Genomic DNA, 25392 nt, shown 5'->3' with positions numbered 1-25392 from the left:
TTGAACTAGAGAAGAGATTATGAAATAAGGATTAGTTTGAAGATGGTTGTGGGAGCACTGCCTAGTGCCATGACTTTAACTGAGTAAAGATAAATGAGGTGAACATTAAGAAGGAAGGTAAAGAGATTGTGGGGTGGAAGTGTGGGAGGCTGAATGCATGACATATGACAGTCTGTGCCAAGGATGAGAATGTGGGGTACAAACAGAGGGTGATAAATCAAAACCCAGGAAAAAGCAAATGCACCATTTTGACTCATAGTAGTGGGACATTTAACTTTTCTTTTTTTTTTTTTTTTTTGAGACGGAGTCTCGCTCTGTCACCCAGGCTGGAGTGCAGTGGCCGGATCTCAGCTCACTGCAAGCTCCGCCTCCCGGGTTCACGCCATTCTCCTGCCTCAGCCTCCCGAGTAGCTGGGACTACAGGCGCCTGCCACCTCGCCCGGCTAAGTTTTTGTATTTTTAGTAGAGATGGGGTTTCACTGTGTTACCCAGGATGGTCTCGATCTCCTGACCTCGTGATCCGCCCGTCTCGGCCTCCCAAAGTGCTGGGATTACAGGCTTGAGCCACCGCGCCCGGCCTGAAAAATTATGTTCACTTAATTAACTAGTTTAAGAAAATTTTTAGCGATCCAACAAACTAATAAAATTTTACAGATTTTTGAAAAATACTGTTTTCTTTTTTATGGAAACGTGTATTTGTAACCATTAACATTGACTTCAAATAATTATTACAAATCAAGTTAAAAGTAATAGATGTCTTTGGTGTTAGACTAGTTAAATTCTAACATGTTATTACATAATACGGGAATGTTGAATCCTATTTAAGTCTGTCTTTGAAATCATGAAACCTGATAGAGTTTCATTAAATTGAATGGAAATTGTGTTTTAAAATGAACTAATAAAACAAAGATTTTAACATATTATACTAATGGCTGCATATTAATAAAACGCTTGTCTGTGACCTTTAAGATTAGCTATTTCAATAACAATCATCTGACATCTTTGTAGATCCTGAATAAAACCAAACTGATTATGAAAATGACACATTATAAAAATTTATCCCTACATTTCCTTTTTAGGTATGACATTAAAAAGAACAATATTTAATTTAAAGGGCGTAAAAATTCACATCCTCACCATAAATATAGAATCCAGTTTACAGATGATTACAATGAAGAAATCTGTTAGCTAATTATGTAGCAACCTGACTCTGGTTCTCAACATTTTATGAGCTTATGTTCCTTAACACCATATGTTATAGGGAACAGTAAAGACATCTGAATTCAAATATTTTGAAGAAATGTGTATTTAGCAAGTGAATACATGCTAAAAGGAATAATTTACAGCAGCAGTTTCATTACATTTTTCTCTCCAGTTTTTCTAGTTCCCATCTGAAATGCAATGATAAATACAGATATGGAACATATTTCCTACCTGGCAAAAAACATGCTTATTGAATGGGCACGCACCTTCTGCCCTTATATAGTACGTAAACCACCTTGTCACCTGCGTGGGAAAATCTTGCATTTTAGGATGTTGAACACACTGAAATGGAGTACCTATAGAAAGTTTTATTTTACACTGTTCTTTCTCTTTTTCTCCCAAGTTATTTACATCTTTTTTGCCTGATGTGTAGGTAGCAAAAATATTAAACACATACCATTGAAAATTACTAAATAATACATAAAATGAAGTGTGCATTTACATGCATTTACATTTTACATTTGATATCAACTGGGCCATAATGTCTCTGCTGTGATGCATCATTTTCATACTCTAAGACTGCTGTTGTAATTTTCGTAAGGTCACATGAGTCTCTCAAACAGTTTCATCTCTGATGATTCATGCATATGACAAAGTCTATTAAAGCTGAATTATTAAATGGGCCAATAATTCTTTTTCGTGCAAACTGCCCCCTCTCAATACACATGGGTAGAGATTATAACTGTAATGAGTTACTTATCTGCAAGTTATATCTACAATTTTCTTTGAAAACTTAGACCTGATGGTATATAAAGACATGCCTGTAGATTTGTTTGTGTAACTTTTAATTGAAGTCGAGACTTTTTTCTATTGTCATTTCATAACGCAAAACAAAATGCATTCAGATTTTGAAAGGCTTCTATAAAGTTATCATATAATCTCTATCCCTTCAAATCCTTTATTTTTGAGGATGAATAATAAGATATTTCTGCTATTGCAAATAAATTTATTTCAGCTGCAAAATTTAGAATGAAACACAACACTGACTGTTAGTACAGTTAAGGTACTTTATGAAAATAAAAGAATGACCTATTTTTTGGAGCACTCTTTGTTCTTCGATTTATATTTCAAACACTATTTTCTGCACAGTGGTGTGTCCTTCAAATAATTTAACGATTCGGCTTCCATTTGAGGATATACAGTACTTCCAAAAGCAACACCATATTAGTCAATGGAGCCTAAAATTGAATGTAGATTATTTTTAGGCTTCTGTTTGAAACAAGTGGCAACAACTTGTTTATTCAAGGCAATCATTAAAACTGAAACATGAGCTTCCATCTGTGAAATATTTCAGCTGATAGAAAATAAAAATTCACTGTAGTCTGAGGTGAGAAATTGATGCTGAGTTAATTAGAATCCAAAGACAGCTAGAATTAGAATTTCAATGTTGCTTCATTAATTACTAATAAGATGTTTTCTTTGCATTTTGGTGCATGATGAGGAACCTGGGGGAGGAGTCCTGAATAGGTGAGTGCAGTGCAAAAAGAAACCACAGTATAATGCTGAAAGTTTTAAGTATATCAAAGTCAGTGATTCTCAATGAAACGTCTTAGGACAATGAAGGAAGCAAATCTTGAATTTTAGTCTTTTACCTTATTTTGTAAGTTGTTGCAGGAAACAAAGAGTTTTACATTGTTTAAATGTGGGTTGCATCCTGGAAAATACTTTGTAGAAAATTCCCTCCCATTGACATGAAAAGAGTCATCTGTTTCTTGTACAAATAATTGTCTTAAATAAGGAAAGATAAGAGGCACCTGATACAGATGTAAATGGTTGGAAACTTTGCCTTTAACATGTTGCTCTGAATAGTTATTGATCTCTCTCTTTCAAAAAAATTAAGTGACACAGATAAAATTCTTAGTGGAATCATAAGAGAGATCTTTGTCTCAAATATCATGCAGGAATTCAAGCACAGAATTAAGACACATTTTCTATTAACAGTATATTAAGACAATGCTTATTATTTTCATGAAATATGCAGTTCCTTTTCCCTTCATTGATTCATTATAGTAAAATGTACTTAAAAATCAATTTATTTCTTCCTTTTTTCCGGTTAAATGTTCCGTTTTTTTTCTAAGAACATTATGAAAGTAAAAATTAATTTAGATAATGCTTAAAGAAGGGGAGGTGTGAACAGCTTCCATTTGTTTGATTTTCTCAGAGAAATAAAGCATAATTTCTATCCTGGTTTTAGAGGTTCACTCTTAATGATGTATGTTTCTAGAACAATATCATCTATCCCTCTTACAGAATTGAAAATAAAATGTCCAAAGAAAGCAGCACACCATTGGAATTTTTAAAACAAAAACTATATAGCACAATAATTGTAAGACAAATCCTACTCTAGCTTAGAAAACAACTAATTTTTACTGCATATTTGTCATGGTACATTTAAATTATAGTTTTAATAAAATACATCTTTAGATCAAAGCTGAAAGAAGACATCAGTAGTAGATCAGTGTACTCCATTTTTCTTCTGGATGATGGATGGCTTATGTTTTCTTTTTTTTTTTTTAATATTTCCACAGAACGTTTCATTCAGTATCATTTTACTCATTTTACTCCTCAAGTACATACAAACATGAGGGCCGGTAGACAAAATATATCCTTGAATCCAACCACGTTTTGGAATATTCATCAGCTTAGTAAATCCATGCAGTTCATTTTAAACTTTTAGTTCAATACAATGGCTTTGCTGATGCAGTTTTTCTCCTTTAGATGGCAATATGGCAAATGACATTTTTATTTCTCAGGCAAAGAAGAAAGACAAACCTGTACAGTGAAATCTCATATGAAACATTAAGTCTGCTAAAGTGAACAACTGCATTCACGTGTGTTCTCTGTTAGGTGTTGGTATTAGGAAAAAAAGCCTATTAGGAAAGTTACTCATGGTTTTAATTTATAATTGGTGGAACTCAGTTGAATTTCCCACCATTGTAAACATCCACATAATGCCATGAAAAAAGTTCATGTATATTGCATTTTTTTTTCCAGTTATTGTCTAGGCAAGTTTCACTTGTTTGAGGTTTCTAGAGGTAATGCAGCTCAGACACTCCTGGGTGCCCTCTCAAATTCGTGGGTCCTCCTGTTTCTACCTTTCTTATTTTCCTGTAAGTGCTTCCATTTGTTACTGTTGCCTTGGGTATGTCCTGGCCTTTGCCGACGTTGTTTTCGGTCCCTTTTCCAAACTTGTTCACAGAACTCATCCATCGTGTTGAGATTGGGGTGGTTGATGAGCTGCATGAAGTCTCTGTACCAGACCTTCTGGCTAGGTGTCATGCTATTGGACATTTCTTTGGTCTTAGAGCCATCTCCATCATCATCTTTATGAAGAAGTTCTTCCAGATGCTCTGTGTCAATGACTTCCAGGGTCACCTTAAGAAGAGTTTGTATGAACCCATGTTCCACCGCATGGCAGAGGTAACTGCCTGAATCCTTCCGTTGTAGACTACGCAGCAGAAGGCCTTGATCTGTCCTGATGATATGATCATCCACTCTGATCTAGCAGGTTAAAAAAAGGCAGTGTAAAATATACATATTTAAAAGAAATACAAGCTCTGAAACTCTGTGTCTGTAAAACTTTAGATTATGTATCGAGGCACAGTTTAACAGTTAATAAAATTTTTAATTTAAGAAAATTGATAGCATTTTTCCAGTAGGAAAATTATAATATCTGTCAGTTGTTTTTAAGATGTATTGCGGAGTATTGGTTATATTACTGTCTCCATAGAATTTCTTATTATAATGATTAAAATAGTCAAGGTAACTGGAAGAAAGAGCAAAGATACTTTATAAATTTGAAAGTAGGTATGTAAATATAGGATAAAGTTAACATTAAATGTTGAAATTAGAACTACAGAACCATGACACTAGAAAGATATGAGGCATTAGAATGAATTTATAATAAGATTTCCAAAACTGAAATTTAAAAAAAATAGAAGTTAAACAAGCAGAAAATTTCATGCTTACTAATTATTTATTTCATTTAGTTGGTCTTGAATGGGAATATATATGAGACCATATTTTTGAATATTTGTAACCTTGCTTTTATTTTGAACACTGTTTACAACAGAGGTCTCAAAAAGCCTCACCTGGTAATGCATAAAGTCAATCTTGCGTTTTATGGTGGGATTATATAGTTTTAAGACTGATTAAAATGTCAAAAGATAATGGAGGAGTTTTTACCTTTAACATCATATTATGTTTGTAAAATTGTCTGAATATAATACATTTTATTAATCAACTTAATAGTCTGTTTACACTTATTTAAGGCTGTTAAAAAGTTTTAAAGGCTCATAGTGCTCACTAAGATTTTCTGTATACAATTCTTTACTCTTAGGGAGTTATAAATGGAACAAATGAGCAGGGAAATCTGCCTCATCCTGCATCAATAGTTGATGTCAGAGCTTATAGTGCAGCCTTAAATCCTTCATCCTACATCTACTACTATCTTTTCCCAACCTCCCTTCCCCATTTAAGGAGGAAGGTAATGGATAAAGAAAAACAGATTTTGATAACATAATTAATTTAACACAATTTAAAATTAGTAGGAGGGTTTTTTTTTTTTAATTTGTGCACAAATTTAGATAACACAATTTCTTTGTAGATAAACACAGTAAGAAATAAGGGGAGTCTAATATGTATCCCTAAACTGCTTCTGGGACAGAAACTCTTACCAGGTTACCTTTCTTTGTCTAATTTCTAGTACAGAGTCTGTCACATCATCAGTCTGCACCAAATACTTGTTTAATGAATGAGCGATTGATTGGTTCAGAAGAGGATAAGCATTCTCAGTGCTTTTTCTTTCCTCAAGTGAAAAATACAAGGGTTACTTAACAGTATATCTTAGATATAAATATCCGGTCAGTTTCATTCCTGTACCTCTTCTTTTCGCTCTTCATTTCGCCTCTGGAATTGCCAGTAGACCAGTGCTCGCTGTGACTTCGGACTGCATTCCAAAAATGTGCTACTATTCTCTACACCATAGATGATTCGCTCTTCAGGGCTGTGGCCATGGTGATTATCTGGTCAGTGATGAGAAAATGAAATGAGAAAATATTAGAGAAGTAATCTCAACTTTCCAAAGTTTTTATTTGGAAATTCAGGAGACAAGTTATTGCCAAGTTTCAAGTTGTTTCATATTGATTGAGGATGACAGAAATGTCAATGATGTAAGGTTTCAGAGCCCAAATGCCTACCTAAATCGACTAATCATTTTGGTATGGGTTACATAAAACAGACGAGATTTATCTACCAGAGATTTATCTACCAATGACATTTACAAAATCAGTCATGTGTATAGCATAACTATACGTCTGTATATGTCATGATAAATACTCTACAGGAAATTATTTTCACTGCAAAACTCCGTGCTTGGACTAATGGGGCCAGTTTGTATTATATTATTCTGTAACACAAAAAATTATTGGATTAAGTTTTTGGAAACAAGGATGTATTTCAGAGAAATTATTTTGCCTCTGTTTATTTTTTATCTGTAAAATTAAATTTGCCAACTAATATTTATCTAGCATTTTACAGAAGGTAGAGTGCAGGAAGTTTATACTACCCACTAATAATTCCTAAATAATCTACAAGTTTGTTCTGAAGATCAATTGGTGTGAAAATTTAGGGATGGCTTTGAAAAACAGATGCATAATTACAATGCAATGTGGTTTCAATTGTTCTTATTTTAAAATGACACATCTTTTATTATTTTCAGGAATTAGGCTATGGAATAAGGCAAAAGTACATAATAAAGTGCAGCTAAAAGAAAACCTGTTTCCTGATTAAGTTTCTATTATTTTACCCTTTATGTAACCTCCTCCAATGTGGTAAATGAAACACAGTTCAGATCAAAAGTACAACACAGGGAGTCTAGGTACAACTCATTTAGAGAACAAAACTGCTTATTATCTTGCATAATCCTGTTTCCATTATGACATCCTGTACAATCTGAAACTCATTAAATTAATTTAGAAAATAATAAATATGTTTTACATGCACAGAAAGCTGAGAGTATAGACAGATGAAAAATTTTTGCTCTCTACTTCAAACTCAGCTAGATTTTTAATTTAAAAAATGTTTCCCCCTTTTTTGTCATCACTTTGACAGTTTTACTCTTGTCATAATCAACTGAATACTTTTGACTGTCATAGCTGATATGATTTGCTCTCACTAGGTTTAAAGCCTTCAAAAATGCTACTCCCATACAATCCCTGCACAAGGCCTGTGTCTATCATCTCCTACTCTCATCATACCCTACCTACTTCATTCCACCTTCTAGCTTCAATTGCTATCTCCAGGAGTGTTAACCTCAGACCTATTTCTCAAATGCCCTAGGTATGAAACAAAACTCTTCCAATATTGGGAACTATCTGTCCCTTCTTACTGAAAAGATCGATACCCTGGAAATAGGAAAATAAATCAGAAATGATTGCAATGTAAAGGAACAATATTTAACTGATTCCAAGTCACATTTTAAAAAATATTGGAGATGCATATCTTCATGTGTCAATATCTACATTGTATAGGCTGTGTTTTTTTCCCTTTGAAATTATTAGTGTGTCTTGAATTGAATGCATATGGAGCATGTTGCTATACTCATTTGTAAGATATCTGCTTCCTGGGATACAGGCGAATTTAATTGCTATGGCCAACAGGGGCTGGAAAATCTGTAATTCAGGAGCTACCATGAATAATTAGAATGCATTGTCACAGAAGTTAATGCTATTTACATTGAATACATTTTTTTTTTTTTCTGCCTGTTCTGTGGTTTAAACTTCTTTTTTATTAAGAAATACTTTTAGGAGGAGACCTTTCACTCAATCTCTGTATATGAATGAATTATCATATAAATGACAGCAAAACATAGAAAAATCCACTGGATTTAGAAACAAACAACCCAGTGATCTGCCAGCATCTCCTTTCTCAACAGCCATGTCTCTTAGGTCTATTTTCCCAGCTAGAAATTTACAATTATAACTGACTTGTCTCTTGCATAATCTGCTAAAGCTACTAAAGAAAACTATGGTATAAGTAAGTTATTACTCTCAAACATAGAACTTCATATAAATCTTTCAATACATTAATTGACTAAGATAAGAGGAGACATGTAACTAGTATAATAGAAAATAAGTGTTTCAATACCAATGTAACACCAATGGGTACATTTTTTTAAAAAATCACTGAGTGATTCTAACTAATTTAATCATTCTAGTTAGTCCACAGAGATAATTTTCTGGTAATCTTTCTTGTAGTTCTAGGTAATTGCTCAGTTTTCATTTCCTCTTCAAGACATCCTCTGGTGGTGGCAAGCTTTTTCCAATGTACCAGAAAACATACAAAAATAATTCTTTCAATAGAAAATATTTTCTTATATTAAAAAAGTATTTCATTTGATCTGCTACTTCTTCATAGTGGAATCTAGAATATATAGACTATAAGATGGTGTTTGATTCCGCAATGATGATAACAAATTGTTTTTAGTTTAATATAGTAATATCTCACGCTCTTCAAGAAACTTTCTGATATTCAGGTACTTTCTCACCTAAATAAGGCAAGAACCACAATTGGTTAATTTGGTTTATGAGCTTGGTGCCCTTAGTAAGTTTGCTTTGATAACTACTCTTACCAGTACCTCAAAGTCTCATTATTTCCCAAGTTGACCCTTTCTTTCCCCTTTTCGTCCAACAAAAGGAAACAGAATCATCCAGTTGGTAACCAGTGAGGCTAAAAGCTCTGTCATGTTAACTATCAATCACGGTCAAGATACAGCGATACTATTGTATTTCTTTGGTTTAAGATTATCCTATTTTATGTTTTGTTAGGTTCTGTTGCGATCAGCAGTAATTACTAAAAATAATTTTTTTTTTTTTTTTTTTTTGAGATGGAGTTTCACTCTTGCTGCCCAGGCTGGAGTGCAATGGCACGATCTCGGCTCACCACAACCTCTGACTCCCAGGTTCAAGCAATTCTCCTGCCTCAGCCTCCCTAGTATCTGGGATTACAGGCATGTGCTACCACGCCGGCTAATTTTGTATTTTTAGTAGAGATGGGGTTTCTCTATGTTGGTCAGGCTGGTCTCAAACTCCCGACCTCAGGTGATTCGCCCTCCTTGGCCTCCCAAAATGCTGGGATTACAGGCATGAGCCACTGCAACCGGCCAAAAGTAAATTTTTATTGGATGCAGTTATTTCTATTAAGTCTTCTGCCATAGGATGTTTCTACAATCAGCAACGTCTGACTTAGGAACAGAACTTTTATTCAAAATGACCTCAGCCAAGCACCCATATATTTGGGTGTTCAGAAGTAAAAAATTTTCTGTTAATTTTCCCTAACCTGACATCCTATAAACAGATACCTAATCAATATTTTAAAATAATAATTAGAAGGTATTCAATAAATATACTTTCCATTTCCTGACTGTTCTACCGCAACCACTTGCATAAATTTTGTACAATATAGGAAACATTATAAATCCATTAACAATGTGTTCTATCTCCCTCCAGCCTCCTTCTCTCCCCAGCTCCAGAAAAAAAGTACAAACAGAAATAATATTTCAGTTCTTCTTATAACCTTATTAAGTTCTTCACATTTTCTTGGCATGTCAAACATATTATCAATTTTGCCGGGCATGGTGGCTCATGCCTGTAATCCCAGCCCTTTGGAAGGCTGAGGTGGACGGATCACTTGAGGTCTAGGGTTCAAGACCAACCTGGCCAACATGGTGAAACCCCATTTCTACAAAAATACAAAAAATTAGCTGGGCATAATGGCGGGCGCTCACAATCCCAGCTACTCCGGAGGCTGAGGCAGGAGAAGCGCTTGAACCCGGGAAGCAGAGGTTGCAGTGAGCCGAGATAGCCCCATTGCAGTCTAGCCTAGGTGACAGAGCAAGACTCTGTCTTTAAAAAAAAAAAAAAAAAAAAAAACTATGAATTTTAACTTTTTGTTTTGTTTATAATTGACATATAATACGTGTACATATTTATAGGGTACAGTGTGATGTTTCCATACATGTATACATTGTATAATGATCAAATCAGGGTAATTACCATATCCATCACTTTAAACATTGATCATTTCTTTGTGGTGACAGGTAAAATCCTCTAGCTATTTTGAAATATATACTACTTTATTATCTGCTATAGTCCCCCTACTGCTTGCTATCAATTTGATTCTTTATTAAAGCAAACAGCCATACACAGTATAGCTCTACTCTAGGTACTTTTCAGAGAGTATAATATTTAATTCATGGTTACCCAATATAAACAAAAACTCAACTGAGGAAGTATTGGTGATTACGTATTTTCTGAAGGATATCAAATCTTATATATTCAGGATAAGAGTAATATAAAATCTCCTTCTGGATTAAACCAGTTGATCTGAGAGCAGTTTACAAGGAACACACCATGTTAATTACATCAGACAATTGATTTTATTAAATTGGTTTTGGCAGGGTGTTCCCACCCTATGCTAAGTAAGACTTTTCTCAATTCTCCATTACTCACTGTATTTATGTCACAATATTTTTGATATGATATTGATGGCATTGCCGTGTTTACTCTGTTTACCTTTGTGAAATTTTTCTTTCCGATTTTACTTTCTAGAAATTATTGAGATTCTCTTGAACAACAGATTCTTTTATTTTTAAATGAACTTTGTGATCATACTTCCATCTACATTGACTGACAAAAAGCAGTTAGACAAACATATGTCTTACCCTTATAACTTCTTGGTAAATATTCTTGCCACATGTCTGTCTTTGTTCTCTCTCAGTCTGCTTGCTCTACGTGTGTGATGTTGTTATTTTTATCTTATCTTTATTTTTACCGAACAATTGCAACTCATCTTGTATATATTCGATAGGTCATTTAGCAATTTTAGACAGTGAAATATTTTTATAGCCCTTTCTTTCTTTCTTTTTTCTTTTTTTTTGAGAAAGAGTCTCACTCTGTCACCCTGGCTGGAGTGCAGTGGTGCGATCTCTGTTCACTGCAACCTCCGCCTCCCAGGTTCAAGTAATTCTCCTGCCTCAGCCTCCAGAGTAGCTGGGATTACAGCTGCCTGCCACCAAGCCTGGCTAATTTTTATATTTTTAGTAGAGATAGGGTTTTACCGTGTTGGCCAGACTGGTGTCAAACTCCTGACCTCAGGTGATCTGCCTGACTCAGCCTCTGAAAGTGCTGGGATTATAGGCATGAGCCACTGCCCCAGGCTTTTATAACCTTTTCTATTTTTGTTATTCTTAAAATATTCTTGTACAAAAATATTGGCATAGTATCTGGGCACAGCAATAGTCATAAACATGTCAGGTGACATCATTATTATTGCTGTTGTGATAGTTTCAACTGCTAATTAAATCTTAAAATCCTTTATTGAGAATCCAAATGAAGACAAATTACACTCTTCAGCGTGAATCTCACTCCCCTACAACCATCAAAGAAAATATTTCCTCTTCCATATTGCCAAAAAAAACTCTCTTTAGTTATCTCCTTAGAGTTTGTGTAGTTACATTTGTTACAATTTTTTTTAATCTGGTTTATTCCCCTCGTCCACCACACTGTGCATTCATAATCCTGGCAGAATGGTAACTGTAAACGCTTAGCTGATGTTTGCTAAATGGCAAATCCAGATAACATGTTGAATTTAAAACCTGAAATCTCATGTAACTTTGACATTCTCAAGACACAGAGTTATCACAATTATATAAGAGTAATGAATAAAAGTTTAATCAAGCAAAAAGTAATAGGGTTTATAACTCTGATTATGATGGAATGCTTCATTGAACTGCTGGAGGATGTAAGCATTTCAAATATTCTAAATTTGTTAAGTTTGATAATGTTATAAAAATTGACTTGAGAGAGGGTGGGAGACAATGATGACTAATCATGTCTACGCCAAAATCAAAAATTCCAAATAGGGAATAAGAAGAAGAGAAAGAGAACTGAGAAGTCACATGAATATCTTCTCACATCTCCAAGGATACCTGTAACACTAAAGGATGTCATGTAATAGATAATTTTGCGGGCTTCCAGAAAGAAAGCAATCTCACTTTAAATCATTTTTAAATAAATTTCACACTTAGAAAGCAACTGTTTTGAATACAAACTTTTGTCATGAAAATTGCCAGTAGAAAAGAAGGGTATCCTTGTTAAATTAGCATAGTGATTCCCCATGGGTTCAACCATCTGAATGGTTAGAACAAAATAATTGAGAGCAACAAAACATTAAAATTCTTTTAAAAGCACCACAGTGTGTTTGGATAACACAACGTTTCAGTATGTTGCAGCTGTTAATGACAAGAAATAATGTTTTTAAGGAAGCAATCTTCAATTAATCATTTCCTCCTTTAGTGGGATAATTTATGGAAATGAAATGAAGCTAATAAACCAGAAAGAATGGGAGGAAAGAAAATAGTTAAATAAATTGCTTCCTTTTGTAACAACAAAAAAGTCATGATATCCATCATTTGACCAGAAATATCATGTTGCTAAAGGCCTTATTTAGCATTTGATTTTCTTCCAATATAGCAGAAACAGAAGGCATCACATTTCAGCTTTCTATTTATTCACTCTCCATTTTAACCCCGTAAATGTCTCGCAAGATTGAAATGTTAATAATGCAACCTATCTGAGGAAATTTGATGTTCTATAGAGAAGACAGAGATGGATGAGGTTGTGAATCATATTCATTCAATTTTGATTTGTTATCAATTTTAGTGTTCTTCCACTTTATTATGAGTTTAATTTGTAAATAATAAATGTAAAACTAAAACAATTTAGGACATGGGTAAATGAATGCCAATTATTTTACATATTTATTTAGGTTATTTAACAAATACAGTTAGTTTCTGTACCACATAAAGCAAAATAAAATTCCAGTTGTTTTCATTATAATTTTAATATTTCTTTCAATAATACTCAGTGTCAAAGGTCAAGAACAGGAGGAAAGGAAATGTTGCCCATAAACTCCTGGTGACACAGAATACTGTACCAATGCCTAACTTAAAGTATAAGCAGCATTACTTAGATTTTTCTCATTGGATTCTATATGATTTTCTGCAGAAATACAATAGATGCTCTATCAATAGAAAAGACCCATTAACTTCAAGTGGATGGAAAACACTTCAAAGATGGGTCAATATCTCTTGAGAAGACATAAAATATTTAAAAATGTGTAAAATGAAAACAAAAAAATTCATTCCTTCTTAACATTCCTGAATATTTTGAACCTGAGTGTTAAGATGGCTAACAGGCCGGGCATGGTTGTTCATGCCTGTAACCCCAGCACTTTGGGAAGCAGAGGAGGGTGGATCACTTGAGGTCAGGAGTTCGAGACCAGCCTGACCAACACAGTGAAACTCCATCTCTACTACTAAAAAAAAAAAAAAAAAAAAAAAATACAAAATTCGCCAGGCATGGTAGTGCATGCCTGCAATCCCAGCTACTTGAGAGGCTGAGGCAGGAGAATTGCCTGAACCCGGGAGGCAAAGGTTACATTTTGCAGAGATTGTGTTATTGCACTCCAGCTTGGGCAACAAGAGTGAAACTCCGTCAAAAAACAAAAAAGAAAAAAAAATGCTAACAAACTATTTGATAATATCATATATTGTAGTGCAAATAAAACAAAGTCTACAGTATATACTGGAGTACATAACAGTGATTTTGTTTACTTTTCGAGGTAATGTCTAGTACAATGTTTTTCCAGTGTCTAGTATGATATTTTCACCAATTAGAATCTGTGTAAATATTCAATGTGAGTTTGCAGGCATGTATGTGTGCATGTACCAACAAGTGTGGTTAAGAACATGCATCTGTGCTTAACCCATTTACTAGAAATAGGACCAATAAATATGAAGTTAGTGGATGTAACTTGCCAAGTATAAAAAGACAATGAAACCTTAAAGAAAATTTAAACTTGTAATTTTTCAACTGGCTAAAATTTTAGTTTTAAACTACTTTGCTTTATGCCCTAAATTAAGATGACTTTGGTGCTGGGAAGTAATTATTAACCAGGATATAGTATTTAGAATTTTATAGTTTAAGTGTTTCTAATCTTTCCTGAATCCATAGATTCCTGAGGATTTGAACTTAAAATTGGCTAATCTGTGTGTATATGTGTGTGTACATATATATGTGTGTGTCTATATATATGTGTATATATGTGTATGGATGTATGTATATACACACACAGAAATGCACATACATATGCATAGATATAAGTATGAATATATATACAAACGGTTAAACAGTCATAGGGTCAACATATTTTAATGTTATTATTCATAAATATTTTTGGGGGGTAGAGTCACCAGTATCTTTCAGAGATCATTAATTTGAAATATGATAATAAAATTTCATAGCTTTGAAGCCACTTGAATAGTTACATAGAACACTGTACTTAATATCTTGTGATGTCATGGGTAATAGGCTTCCTTAGTATACGGCAGGCTGAAAGTCATTTACTTGACAAGCAATACCAATATGAAGATATCTACTGTAATATTTATTTAGTTTATATTGAACATCTGGTATGTTTTATTTTCATGATTTTACAGCAAATGCATTACAAAAGAAAGCACAAATAATATCTATGCCAGAGCAAAATTACCATAGGAACGTTTACTTTAAAAAATCAGGAAACATGGACTTTAATGTTTCATTTACTTTTCCCCAAGAGATATGACGGGAGATAGAAAACACCCATTTGCTGAAGCAGAAACCTTCCATAAACAATAATGAAAATAGCCTCTTGTATTTTAATAATATGTGATCCTTATAACTTTTGAAATAAAAAAATGCAACAAACTTTAAAAAACAATCTCAGTTTGTAACAGTTGAATTGTAGGTGTATGAACAGGTGATCTCTGATGACATACTTAAAGACTTCAGTGGAGAATAATGATACGTAAGCTATTGCAAACCTCTTCTTATTCATGTTATCTGTGCATTTGCCTTGCACACGTATAATATGAATATTCGATTTTTTTTCCTAAGCAGAAGACAAGTGTCGTGATGACTGATTATCTCCAGTGAAAATATTCAAACAGGGTTTACAAAACTCATAGAAGGTAATACTGCAAGTATTTGATTCTAAGATGCACACTTCTTTATACTTTAATATCTCTGATATCAGAATGTGTCTTACAATTTTTCTTGATCTGAGTTGAAGTTGCTTTCTTCTAGGAGAAATTCTTTCTTACTTCTGCCAGACATGTGGGATCCTACTGACATGATACCTCTTTAAATTAAAGTCTCTGTCTGAAATTTGGGTCCATTCTGTTTGTGTGAATTCAGAAAGTAAGTCTTCATAAATACCACCTTGTAGTTCAAGGAGTATTTTTTAATCTCTTTCCAACCAGACATGATTATGATTGAAACAGACAATTTTCCTTGCTATTATCATCTGAATAAGAGTTTATTTCTCCTTTAGACTAGTCTTGAGTCATTTGGTGTCCCAGTTTGATGCTGGGATCATCTGGCAGACTGACCATCTTCAGCAGTTTTTTTTTTTTTTCTTAAAAGTACATAAAAGAATGGTATATTTTATATTATATCATCTGAGATTTGATGAAATTTGATAATTTATTAAAGGTAGGGATTATTTTTAAGGCTGACATCATGCTCATCTATCAAATCTTGAAGCTCCTCTTGGGGCTAAATGCTCAGATTCATCACTGGAGGAGGCTAAGGCACAGATTATAATAGCACTGCTCCAAAATACTAACTTTACAGTTCTGCAGATCATAAAGATGGCACTGCCAAAGACATTTTATGAAATTCTGGAATGATTCTGATGCCAACCAAGATATAATTGAGATGGACAGTTTAGGAGATAATTAAGAAGATTGAATTCTGTGGACATATTACTTTGAGGTGTCAGAAAGGTAATGCATGCATGCAAAAATATTAGAAAGTGAAATTCAGTCATACCATTAGACTAGAAGATAGGACATAAAGTATTTCAAAGATTCAGAAATCTAACATGATGGTATGGTTAAAAAAATTAGTACTGATGGTGTAATTTTTTTTTTTTTCCTTTCTGGACATGTAATCATAATATGGCCCATTCTTAGAAAGAAAATGGGAAGTAGTTTATAGGTAAATTGCCTTGATCAGTCATTTTCTTGAGTACAAGGTCAGGTGAGCTCCAATTTTGTACACAACAATTATTTTAGGGAGGAGAACAGATTGGAAACAACCTGAGATTTCTCTGTAGCATCCTGTTTGAGGTGTGAGTGGGAAGACAAGAGTTGCCAGCACACGTATATTAAGATTTGATACTAAAATCTACCCTAGGTGACCAGCCACCAGCAACAGAGGAGAGTATCCTGGGATCAGGAGGAGGTGTAGCTGGATTTTTCTGTTTCACCTGGCCTAGTTCACCACTTGGGCCACTTTACATATAAGGGAGCAGAGTGCCAAGTGAGTGTTAAATGTTTCATCTAAAGTGAAATTTCTTCCACCTTACTTCTGAGTTATTTTGTATACAGTCTCTCTATTAAAACCTCTGGATGTGTAAACTATAGAGTGTTACAGAATGTGTTTACCATTACAGCTGGAACTGATCATCCTGAAGTATGTAATTTGGCTCCATGTTGTTTACCAGCTTTCTGTGAAAATATCTCATATTTTTACATGTTTCCACATGAGCACATATATTTTATTCGATGAGATAATTGATATTAGCAAGGCAACATACATGATTTAATAAGGCTGGGTTCCAGATTTTTGCTCATTTTACTTTCAAATACTGACGTCAACTATTCCAAAATAATCACTGATTCCTAACGGTAAGGCTCAGCCTGGCCAAATGGGAATGCCTGCCTTAGTTTCCAAATATTTGAAATTTAGTGTAATCTATGGTGTATATGGTTTATGTGTGGTCAGTTATCAAAACAAGCAGACAAGGGAAAAAGAGGCATTCAAAAAAGGAATGTTTTATGGCTGCAGGGCTTGTTGGGCTAGTTTACCCTTTCCTCCCAGATATCACAAACATCTAGAGTTGTTTACCACAACCCTCCCCCAAAAGACCCTGTAACATTAAACAGTAGCACTTTCTTTTCTCTCTCCAGTATGCATTCTGACATAAGAATCAGGAGAGAAATTTATTTACACTCACTTTACTTCTTTCTTCTTGTAGCTAAGCCATTCTCTATGCCAAATTTTAATAGTCTTTAACCACTCTAATTTTATCAAAACACATCTTTAATATCTGAAACACTCTCCAAACCCCAGTCATTCAACAGTCAAAAATATTTATGTCCACAGTCTTATTTTTCATAAAAATTCCTTTGGTCCATTTTTCCCTGTATATATTTACACTCATAACTCTAGCATTAATATAATTTTGAAATACAAGCTGAATCTATAAAGGGATCCCTAAACAAATGAATGTGCATATAATCTCTAACAATTTTCAAAACAGCATAATGTCCTACACATGATGGCATATAATCAATATTCATTAGCTAATTGATAAGTTCATAATGATGCTTCCTAAGAGAGATTTTGTTTTTGAATATAATGGTGTTAATAATAACATTATATTAACCTTACATGTTAATGAATGACATAAGGTATTTTTTACAAAAATCAATAAGTGCAATTAGTTCAAATCTCTACTGAAAAACAAAAGTACCAATACAAGTATCTAGATTATAACTTGAAATTTTTGCATCATTCATTCAACAAATATTTGTTATCTACAATACTCATAATGTTGTATCGATATAAACCTAGAAATACACAATGAGCAAAATAATGTTTCATTTTGACATGGAGATTAATGTCTGATTGATTCAGTTACATTCTCTTGATTCTTTTACTTCCAGTAGTTATCATTAACTCTCCACATAAAGGCAAATAGATTATTTAGTGTAATGAATTAATATTTCAAAATACTACATTGCTGGAATGGTGCTGATCATAATTCAATATTTTCCCATGAAATAGATTAATGAAAGACTAGCAAATATTTTATGATCTGATTTAAATATGCCATTTGAAAAAAATTAAGGAAAGCGTTCAATAAATGCGCCATAGTAATGCAGGGACAGTCATAACATTTACTCCAGTTTTGTGGTATCTTTCTTATGTATAGTGAAGATAATCACAGATAGGAAAGTCCCTGGTGAGAAAATTTGCAAGCAAAGTGGTTCCGAAACACTGGCTTCATTCGTGGTTACCTGTCTCCTGGTATTAGGATTCCCCAAACAATCCTGTGAGCATTCAAAAATCAAATACCAACCCATCCAGCTTATGCCACAGGGGATCTGAATTTTAGAAAGTAAGTTTTGGAATGTATGCTGGGGTGCTATGTATGGTAATGTTTTCTTAAAATTCATAAACAGGAATATTCCACACATAGAATTAGTAAATCAAAGAAAAGTTAATTGATAAATATTAACTACTTTTAGAATAAATGGCATCAAAAAATTAATAGAATAATTATGTTAAGTGACAATGTTTACATTGTACATTTCAGCCATTTTTAACTATGTTCATTAGCAGTATTGTTATTGATAAGTTTCCCCAGCAGAGGGAAGCATAACCTCATTATTATTTCCATAATAATATGGCATAATGTTTGAATTATGGAAAGTGGGGCATCATTACAATTTTACTCCATTTTAAGTGAAGGTTGGTTGATGTTTCTGCATTTACTAAGCAACTTCGACATTAAATATGCTTTGACATCTTTTAGGAAGCAAAAAATGAATTTGGTATAAAAGGCCCAGTGTAAGGGAGTACCCAACTAGTAATTCAGTGTAAGGATACCCACATTATCTTCTGCTTGACTAGAATGCCCAATAATGATATATTAGATTTATATCATGAGCATAGAAAAGAATCATTTGTAAGGCATATTTTAAGACTATAGTTTTTTTCTTTGGTATATTTTAATGAAAATTTCCATTGCCTACTCATCTCAGGTTGCTACTATATGCAAAATGAAGTACTTGCACATGGCTTCTTGTTGTTAATATAAGAAAGTTGAGCTTTAAACCTTGTAAGCATCTAAAATTTTGAATTTATCATCATAATAAAACAAAATTCATGATAATAAAACGTAATTCAGTGTTTTGTGTTATTTTTTTATTTTTTTTTTTTGAGACGGAGTCTTGCTCTATCGCCCGGGCTGGAGTGCAATGGCCGGATCTCAGCTCACTGCAACCTCTGCCTCCCGGGTTTACGCCATTCTCCTGCCTCAGCCTCCTAAGTGACTGGGACTACAGGCGCCCACCACCTCGCCCGGCTAATTTTTTGTATTTTTTAGTAGAGACAGGGTTTCACCGTGTTAGCCAGGTTGGTTTCGATTTCCTGACCTCGTGATCCGCCCGTCTCGGCCTCCCAAGGTGCTGGGATTACAGGCTTGAGCCACCGCGCCCGGCCAATGTTTTGTGTTCTTTAGCATTTACTTTCTGTAAGATTTTATTTCTCTTCGGCTGCATTTCTTTAAGTATTCCGGGAGAGATGCATACATTGCGTGCATGTGCGTGAATATGCATTATTACTTAGGATTTTAGCCTGGATTTGGCAGGTTGAAAAATGAAAAATGTGACTTACCGTGGTGTTGTAAGTCGGAACAGTGAGTCAGTGGGTCTCCATTTCTTATATCTTGTCGTCTTGTGCGTCTGAAACAATTGCATTTAAAAGGTCTTATTGTATCCTTATTTTTCCATTTTAGGAATTTGTCATAAGAATGAAGAAAAATTTAAAAAATATAGATATCATAGACTCTAGGAACTTACAGGAAGAGATGAATCTACATCCAACCAAAAGACTTTTTTTTTAAAACAGTTCATTATACCTGTAAGAGCAGTCTCCAAGATAATCAAAATGGGAAACAAGATCCAAATGTACTAACAACATATTAAAAGTCTTTAAAATAGTGATAACAGAGAATTCATGGCTTTTTCATGACCAGATGTCAATCAATAACAATCTAATGTCTAGAAACTCAAGGCTTAACTTCTGTGGAAAAAGCACATTTGAAATAATAATCAATTTTTTTCAATAAAAGAAATTAAACTTTTTCTTATTATTAATGAAGAAATAAGCTTGAAAATTATAATTCACATGAATATTCTCTTTCTCTGAATGCTTATACATAATTCCTTAAATAGACTTTTGTTGAATTTTATAATATTAAGACTAGAAATTATATTTTTAAGCTAGTTTTAAAATTTCTTTTCTTGGTTGTTATATCGACCTGTTCTTTTTTAAAACCGTTTCTTTTATGATCATACAGCTATGATTGCAAACGAATTTAACTGTGAAGTGAATAAAAGCAACAATAAATGTTGAACTTAAAGGCAAGGCCTCCTCTTGCCAGAGGAATGAAAGAGAGAATAAATGAACTTACATTTAAGAGAAAAGCAAAGTTTGCTTATAAAAAACAATTTCTTCTACATTCTACCCTCAGATCACATGTGAGCTGCAGCACATCGTGAGTTTCCTTTCTCTATGTTTTGCTAATGGTTGCCTGGGAAGGAGGAGGTAGGCTCTAGTCATTGTGGTGCAAAAAAGATGTGAAGTTCCAGGAAGAGGCTAAAAATGGAGACTGGCTATGTGTAACAGACTGGAAAAGATTGGGGGACACTTGCCCAACTGTTTGCTGCTGCTATTTTAATGGGTATTGTTTTGCTGCAAAATTAGTTACCATCCCTAAAAAGAGCTCTCACAAAGTCCATTGAGAATTGCAAATATGGAATTTGTTACTGTATTCATAAATTTAGAAGTCTAAAGTATTTATAGATTTCTATTTGTAGAATTAGTGAAACAATCAAACAGATGTTGCACATTTCAAAATTGAGCCAACAAGAGAACTTGTGAAACACAAACCACAAAGCATTTGGGAAGGCATTTTTCACTGCCACCATTTAAGCTTTTGAAAAATGCCATCACAAAGAATATACAAATCATGAGGCTTCTAAACATCCTTTTTAAAGACAGAGTGTCACTCATGAAATTGGATTAAGTAAAATCTGTAAGGCATAACAAAAATGTGCTAATGAAAATTCCTTCAATCTTGAATTGTAGGTATACAATAAATACTTTTTAAATATGTAATAACATATAGGTTTTAACTTATAGATGTGTTTATGATTTTCTTTTTATCTCTTTCCTTATTAAGAAAAGCTTAAAATTCAAATAGATTATTACTAAATTATATAATATTATAAACTTTCTCATGAAGAAGAAATAATACTCATTTTAGTTCAAACACGGATTCCACTTTTTTTTTTTTTTCCAAACAGTCTTGCTCTGTCGCCCAGGCTGGAGTGTGCAGTGATGCAATCTCAGTTCACTCCAACCTCTGCCTCCAAGTTCAAGCAATTATTCTGACTCAGCCTCCCAAATAGCTGGGATTACAGGCACCCGCCACCACATATGGCTAATTTTTGTATTTTTAGTAGAGACAGGGTTTCACCATGCTGGCCAGGTTGGTCTCAAACTCCTGACATTGTGACCCGCCTGCCTCGGCCTCCCAAAGTGCTGGGATTACAGGTGTGAGCCACGACGTCAGACTGAATTCCACATTTTTAAGTAAAATAAAAGCCACCTAGAGTAAAACGTTTTTGAGAAGCATTAACTTTTAATCTTAAAAAATTTAATTTCACTGCTGTAAAGACTGCATATCACTACTCCTTAAATTACCGACAGTTTCTTTGATCAACAGACATTATCTCCACAGTAAGTTTTATTTTAAATTTGAAATTTCAACAAAATGAATGTTTATATAAAAGTAATACAAACATGTTACCTCAATTCTGAATGTTGAAGGTTTAATAATTGTATTTCTTATATGATATAATACTGCCTATAGATTTAATATTATTAACAGGATACTGTGTTTTAATCCATTGGACTGATTATGTAACAGACTAAATTGTAGATTTTTCTACACTCAGTCAATGTTATCTAAAGTGTGTAATCAGAAGATTTAAGTAGGCATTAGGGCCATTTCTTTGGTTAAATATTTTACCAAATATTCAAGCTGATACAAATGTTGTAGGACATACTTCATTAGCTATGAAAATCTACATTCATGACTTCTTTGAATAAAATAGCTATAATAAACAATAAATAAATCAAATTATATTGCTTCTAAATGCAGAGGTTTCATAAAGCTGGTTTTCATTTTATGTTTTAATAGGTTGATATACATGCTGTTAATCTTTGGGCTCATATTAACGAGATACTGTATGTTAATTTCGTCCACCATTCTCATTTCCTAAACCCTGATAAGTAATGATAGAGAAAGACATCCTTCAGTGAGTAGTAAAGGATACGCTGTTGAAAGGGCTATTTTGTCAAATGAAGGCAAATGAAGGAAGAGTTATCTTAGCAACTTTTATTCAATCACGTCCAAAAAATACTTTTAAGTATTATCAAGAGTATATTTAAGAGATATATATGTATATATATGCCGGGCACGGTTGCACACGACGTAATCCCTGTAATCCCTCCCAAAGGCTAAGGCGGGTGGATCACTAGGTCAGGAGATCGAGACCATCCTGGCCAATATGGTGAAACCCTGTTTCTACTAAAAATACAAAAATTAGCTGGGCGTGGTGGTGCATGCCTATAGTCCCAGCTACTTGGGAGGATGAGACAGGAGAATTGCTTGAACCTGGGAGGCAGAAGTTGCAGTGAGCCGAAATCGTGCCACTACACTCCAGCCTGGTAACAGAGCGAGACTCCATCTCAAAAAATAAAAAAATAAAAAAATAATAATATATATATGTATATGTGTGTATACATATATTATGTGTGTGTGTATACATATATACATATATGCATACATATATACATATATATTGCATATGCACAGATATTTTACTACATGGTTTTATGTTTCAAGTTCAAACACTGCAAATGCAAGGTGATACTATAATAATATAATACTTAAATTTTCTTGAAACAAATAGACGTATTTGGGGATGTTAATCAAAATTACATATATCACATATTAAAATGTAATATTTTTTAAAGTAGAAATAAATTATTCTGGACTTTTTATAATTAGGCACCTGTGTATTACCTAAGACTATAAAGGAAAATAAATTCCTTTCTCTGATCATTTTCTGTTCATCCAGAGACATAAATTGCCTTATTAAAGTTTAAAAATGAGACAGAATGTTGCTGGATAGAAATGGAAGAACATGTTTGGAAAACAGAGTATGTTGGTCTAAAGGGACAAGGCTCAGTCTAGATTCCGTTCATGACTTTCTCTGTGACTTTTTTCCTGATTGTTTTAACTATTTGAAGAAAAGAGAAAAAAACAAAACAAGCCCCTCCCTCTGCCCTCACATCTTTTTATTCATTAGAAAAAGTTGATGCACTTATTTGAAGAAAGCTATTTCAAGCTTGGAATCAGATAGGATAACTAGCAAACATTTCATTTATTTTGAATATTGTTCCTACCTCTTTGCAGTGGGAAAATAGCGAGAGCATGAAGAACCATCCCAAGCACAGTAAGGGTCTCGGGCGAGGCAACACTCAGCACAGGCTTTCCCGTAAATATCACACCGGTGTAAAGGGAGCTGGGCAACCCCAGCTGTTGAACCAATATATAGTTGTTGCTGTGGAAAGAATTTACTGTTGTGACAAAAATTATCTTGTTTTTTAAATTTCTTTTTCTCTTAAAAAAGAGTTTATTTATATATAACTTCTCAGAGATAAATTAAGGGTTTAAAAAATCGTCCCTTTATTGATAATTTCTTTAAAGGCCTGCTAGACAAGATGGCAGTTTAAAAAGGAGCAAGAGCAAGTTCTAAATATTTGACTGAAACAGATGTCTTTTATTAAGTGTAAAACAAAGGGAAGATGAAGACAGTAATATACCAACCAATGTAATGTTCAAAGCTACAGTTTTGTCTTTGCAAGTTTGCTTTTTTTACCTTTACTGTTTATAATACTCATACACCAAAATGTCTTTATTACCATGTGTTCCATATTGGCCAGAGGCAGGAATCATTGCTGCTGACTTCTCAGTACCCTATTGTATTGCCTGTGATGGACCGTGCCCTTTCCTATGATATGGAAAGGGGCAAAAGTTTGGTGCTTACATTTGAAAAAACTTTGGGCTCAACCCCAAGAACTGTCTTGCCTTGCACTACCTCCAGGAAGATTACTTTTAAAAAGACTACTAAATAACTACCCTTCAAAAACATCTTTCAAAAGAGGAACTAAGTGCACTCTGGTGCAGTCTGCCAAACCAAAAGCTGAGGTGTTTTGGAAGAAGCATAGGATCGAGCATGAAGGAACCTGGATTCTAGATCTCGCTGCCCATTAATGCCCTGTATGATCTTGAGCTAATCATATAATTTTTCTAAGAATTAATTTCCTTATTAAAATGAACATGTTTAACAGGTTTTTAAAGTATGCATTCAGATAAACATTCTACAATACATTTATTCTCAATTAAATTGGTGGTATTGAAAGAACCAGAATATGGAAGATTTAAAAAATTGTTTTTCTACTAATTCAGGATTTCAGTACAAGTTTTAAAATGCCTTTAACAAAGTTGAGCCAATGTAGCATATTAGCTGCAAATTTATGTAAGCACAAAATGAAATAAAATTATTTTGCAATTTCTCCACATTGGTACCATAGCTCTCTTTTCTTGCACTAGAGGATTCAATCATTGTGGTAAGCCTTAAATAAAACTTAAATAAATACTAAAACATGTAATGGTATACATTGAAAAGAGATCAAAAGTGTATTTTAGTTTCTCTAAATAAGTTTAGTTTCTCTAAATAAAAAGTAAGTTTTAGAAAAGTCGGTCTCTGAACAATGATATGCTTTTTTAATACTACACATTTTCTAATTGTTAACAATGAACATAAATAAAATTACATTTCCAAAGACATTCATTTATAAACTGCATGTATAAGTAACCAGATAAATTGAATGCAGACTGAACTGAAGTACCTATGATAATCTAAGAAAATATTAAGGTTATAGGGAGTGTTTACATAGAAAATACTTCTCTGCTTAAATCTCACCAACTAACTTATACCTTATTACAAGCAAAGTAAATAAGGGGAAATGTAATACAATAAAATCTAAACCATTGTGGAAATATTTATCTTCATTAATATTATTATTCCATTTCACT

General features: G+C 33.6%; 1 protein-coding gene across 2 annotated transcripts in view; it reads right to left on the bottom strand.

Annotated features, from left to right (window-relative positions):
- Positions 1–1290: 1290 nt before the first annotated feature.
- The window catches only part of SEMA3A (semaphorin 3A), a 534862-nt gene continuing 510760 nt past the window's right edge, over positions 1291–25392 (bottom strand). For both annotated transcript variants that reach the window (XM_005550353.5, XM_005550356.5), the window contains 4 exons: positions 23697–23854; positions 19833–19900; positions 6145–6287; positions 1291–4764 (listed from right to left, as the gene is read on the bottom strand). In XM_005550353.5, coding sequence (XP_005550410.2) covers positions 4309–4764; positions 6145–6287; positions 19833–19900; positions 23697–23854 — 825 coding nt within the window. In that variant the 3' untranslated portion in view covers positions 1291–4308. The remainder of the gene's footprint in view (positions 4765–6144; positions 6288–19832; positions 19901–23696; positions 23855–25392) is intronic.

This window comes from Macaca fascicularis, chromosome 3 (genome assembly GCF_037993035.2).
Source record: "Macaca fascicularis isolate 582-1 chromosome 3, T2T-MFA8v1.1".
Taxonomy (NCBI): Eukaryota; Metazoa; Chordata; class Mammalia; order Primates; family Cercopithecidae; genus Macaca; species Macaca fascicularis.
The sequence above is the reverse complement of the archived record's forward strand: the minus strand, read 5'-3'. Positions and strand labels throughout refer to the sequence as shown.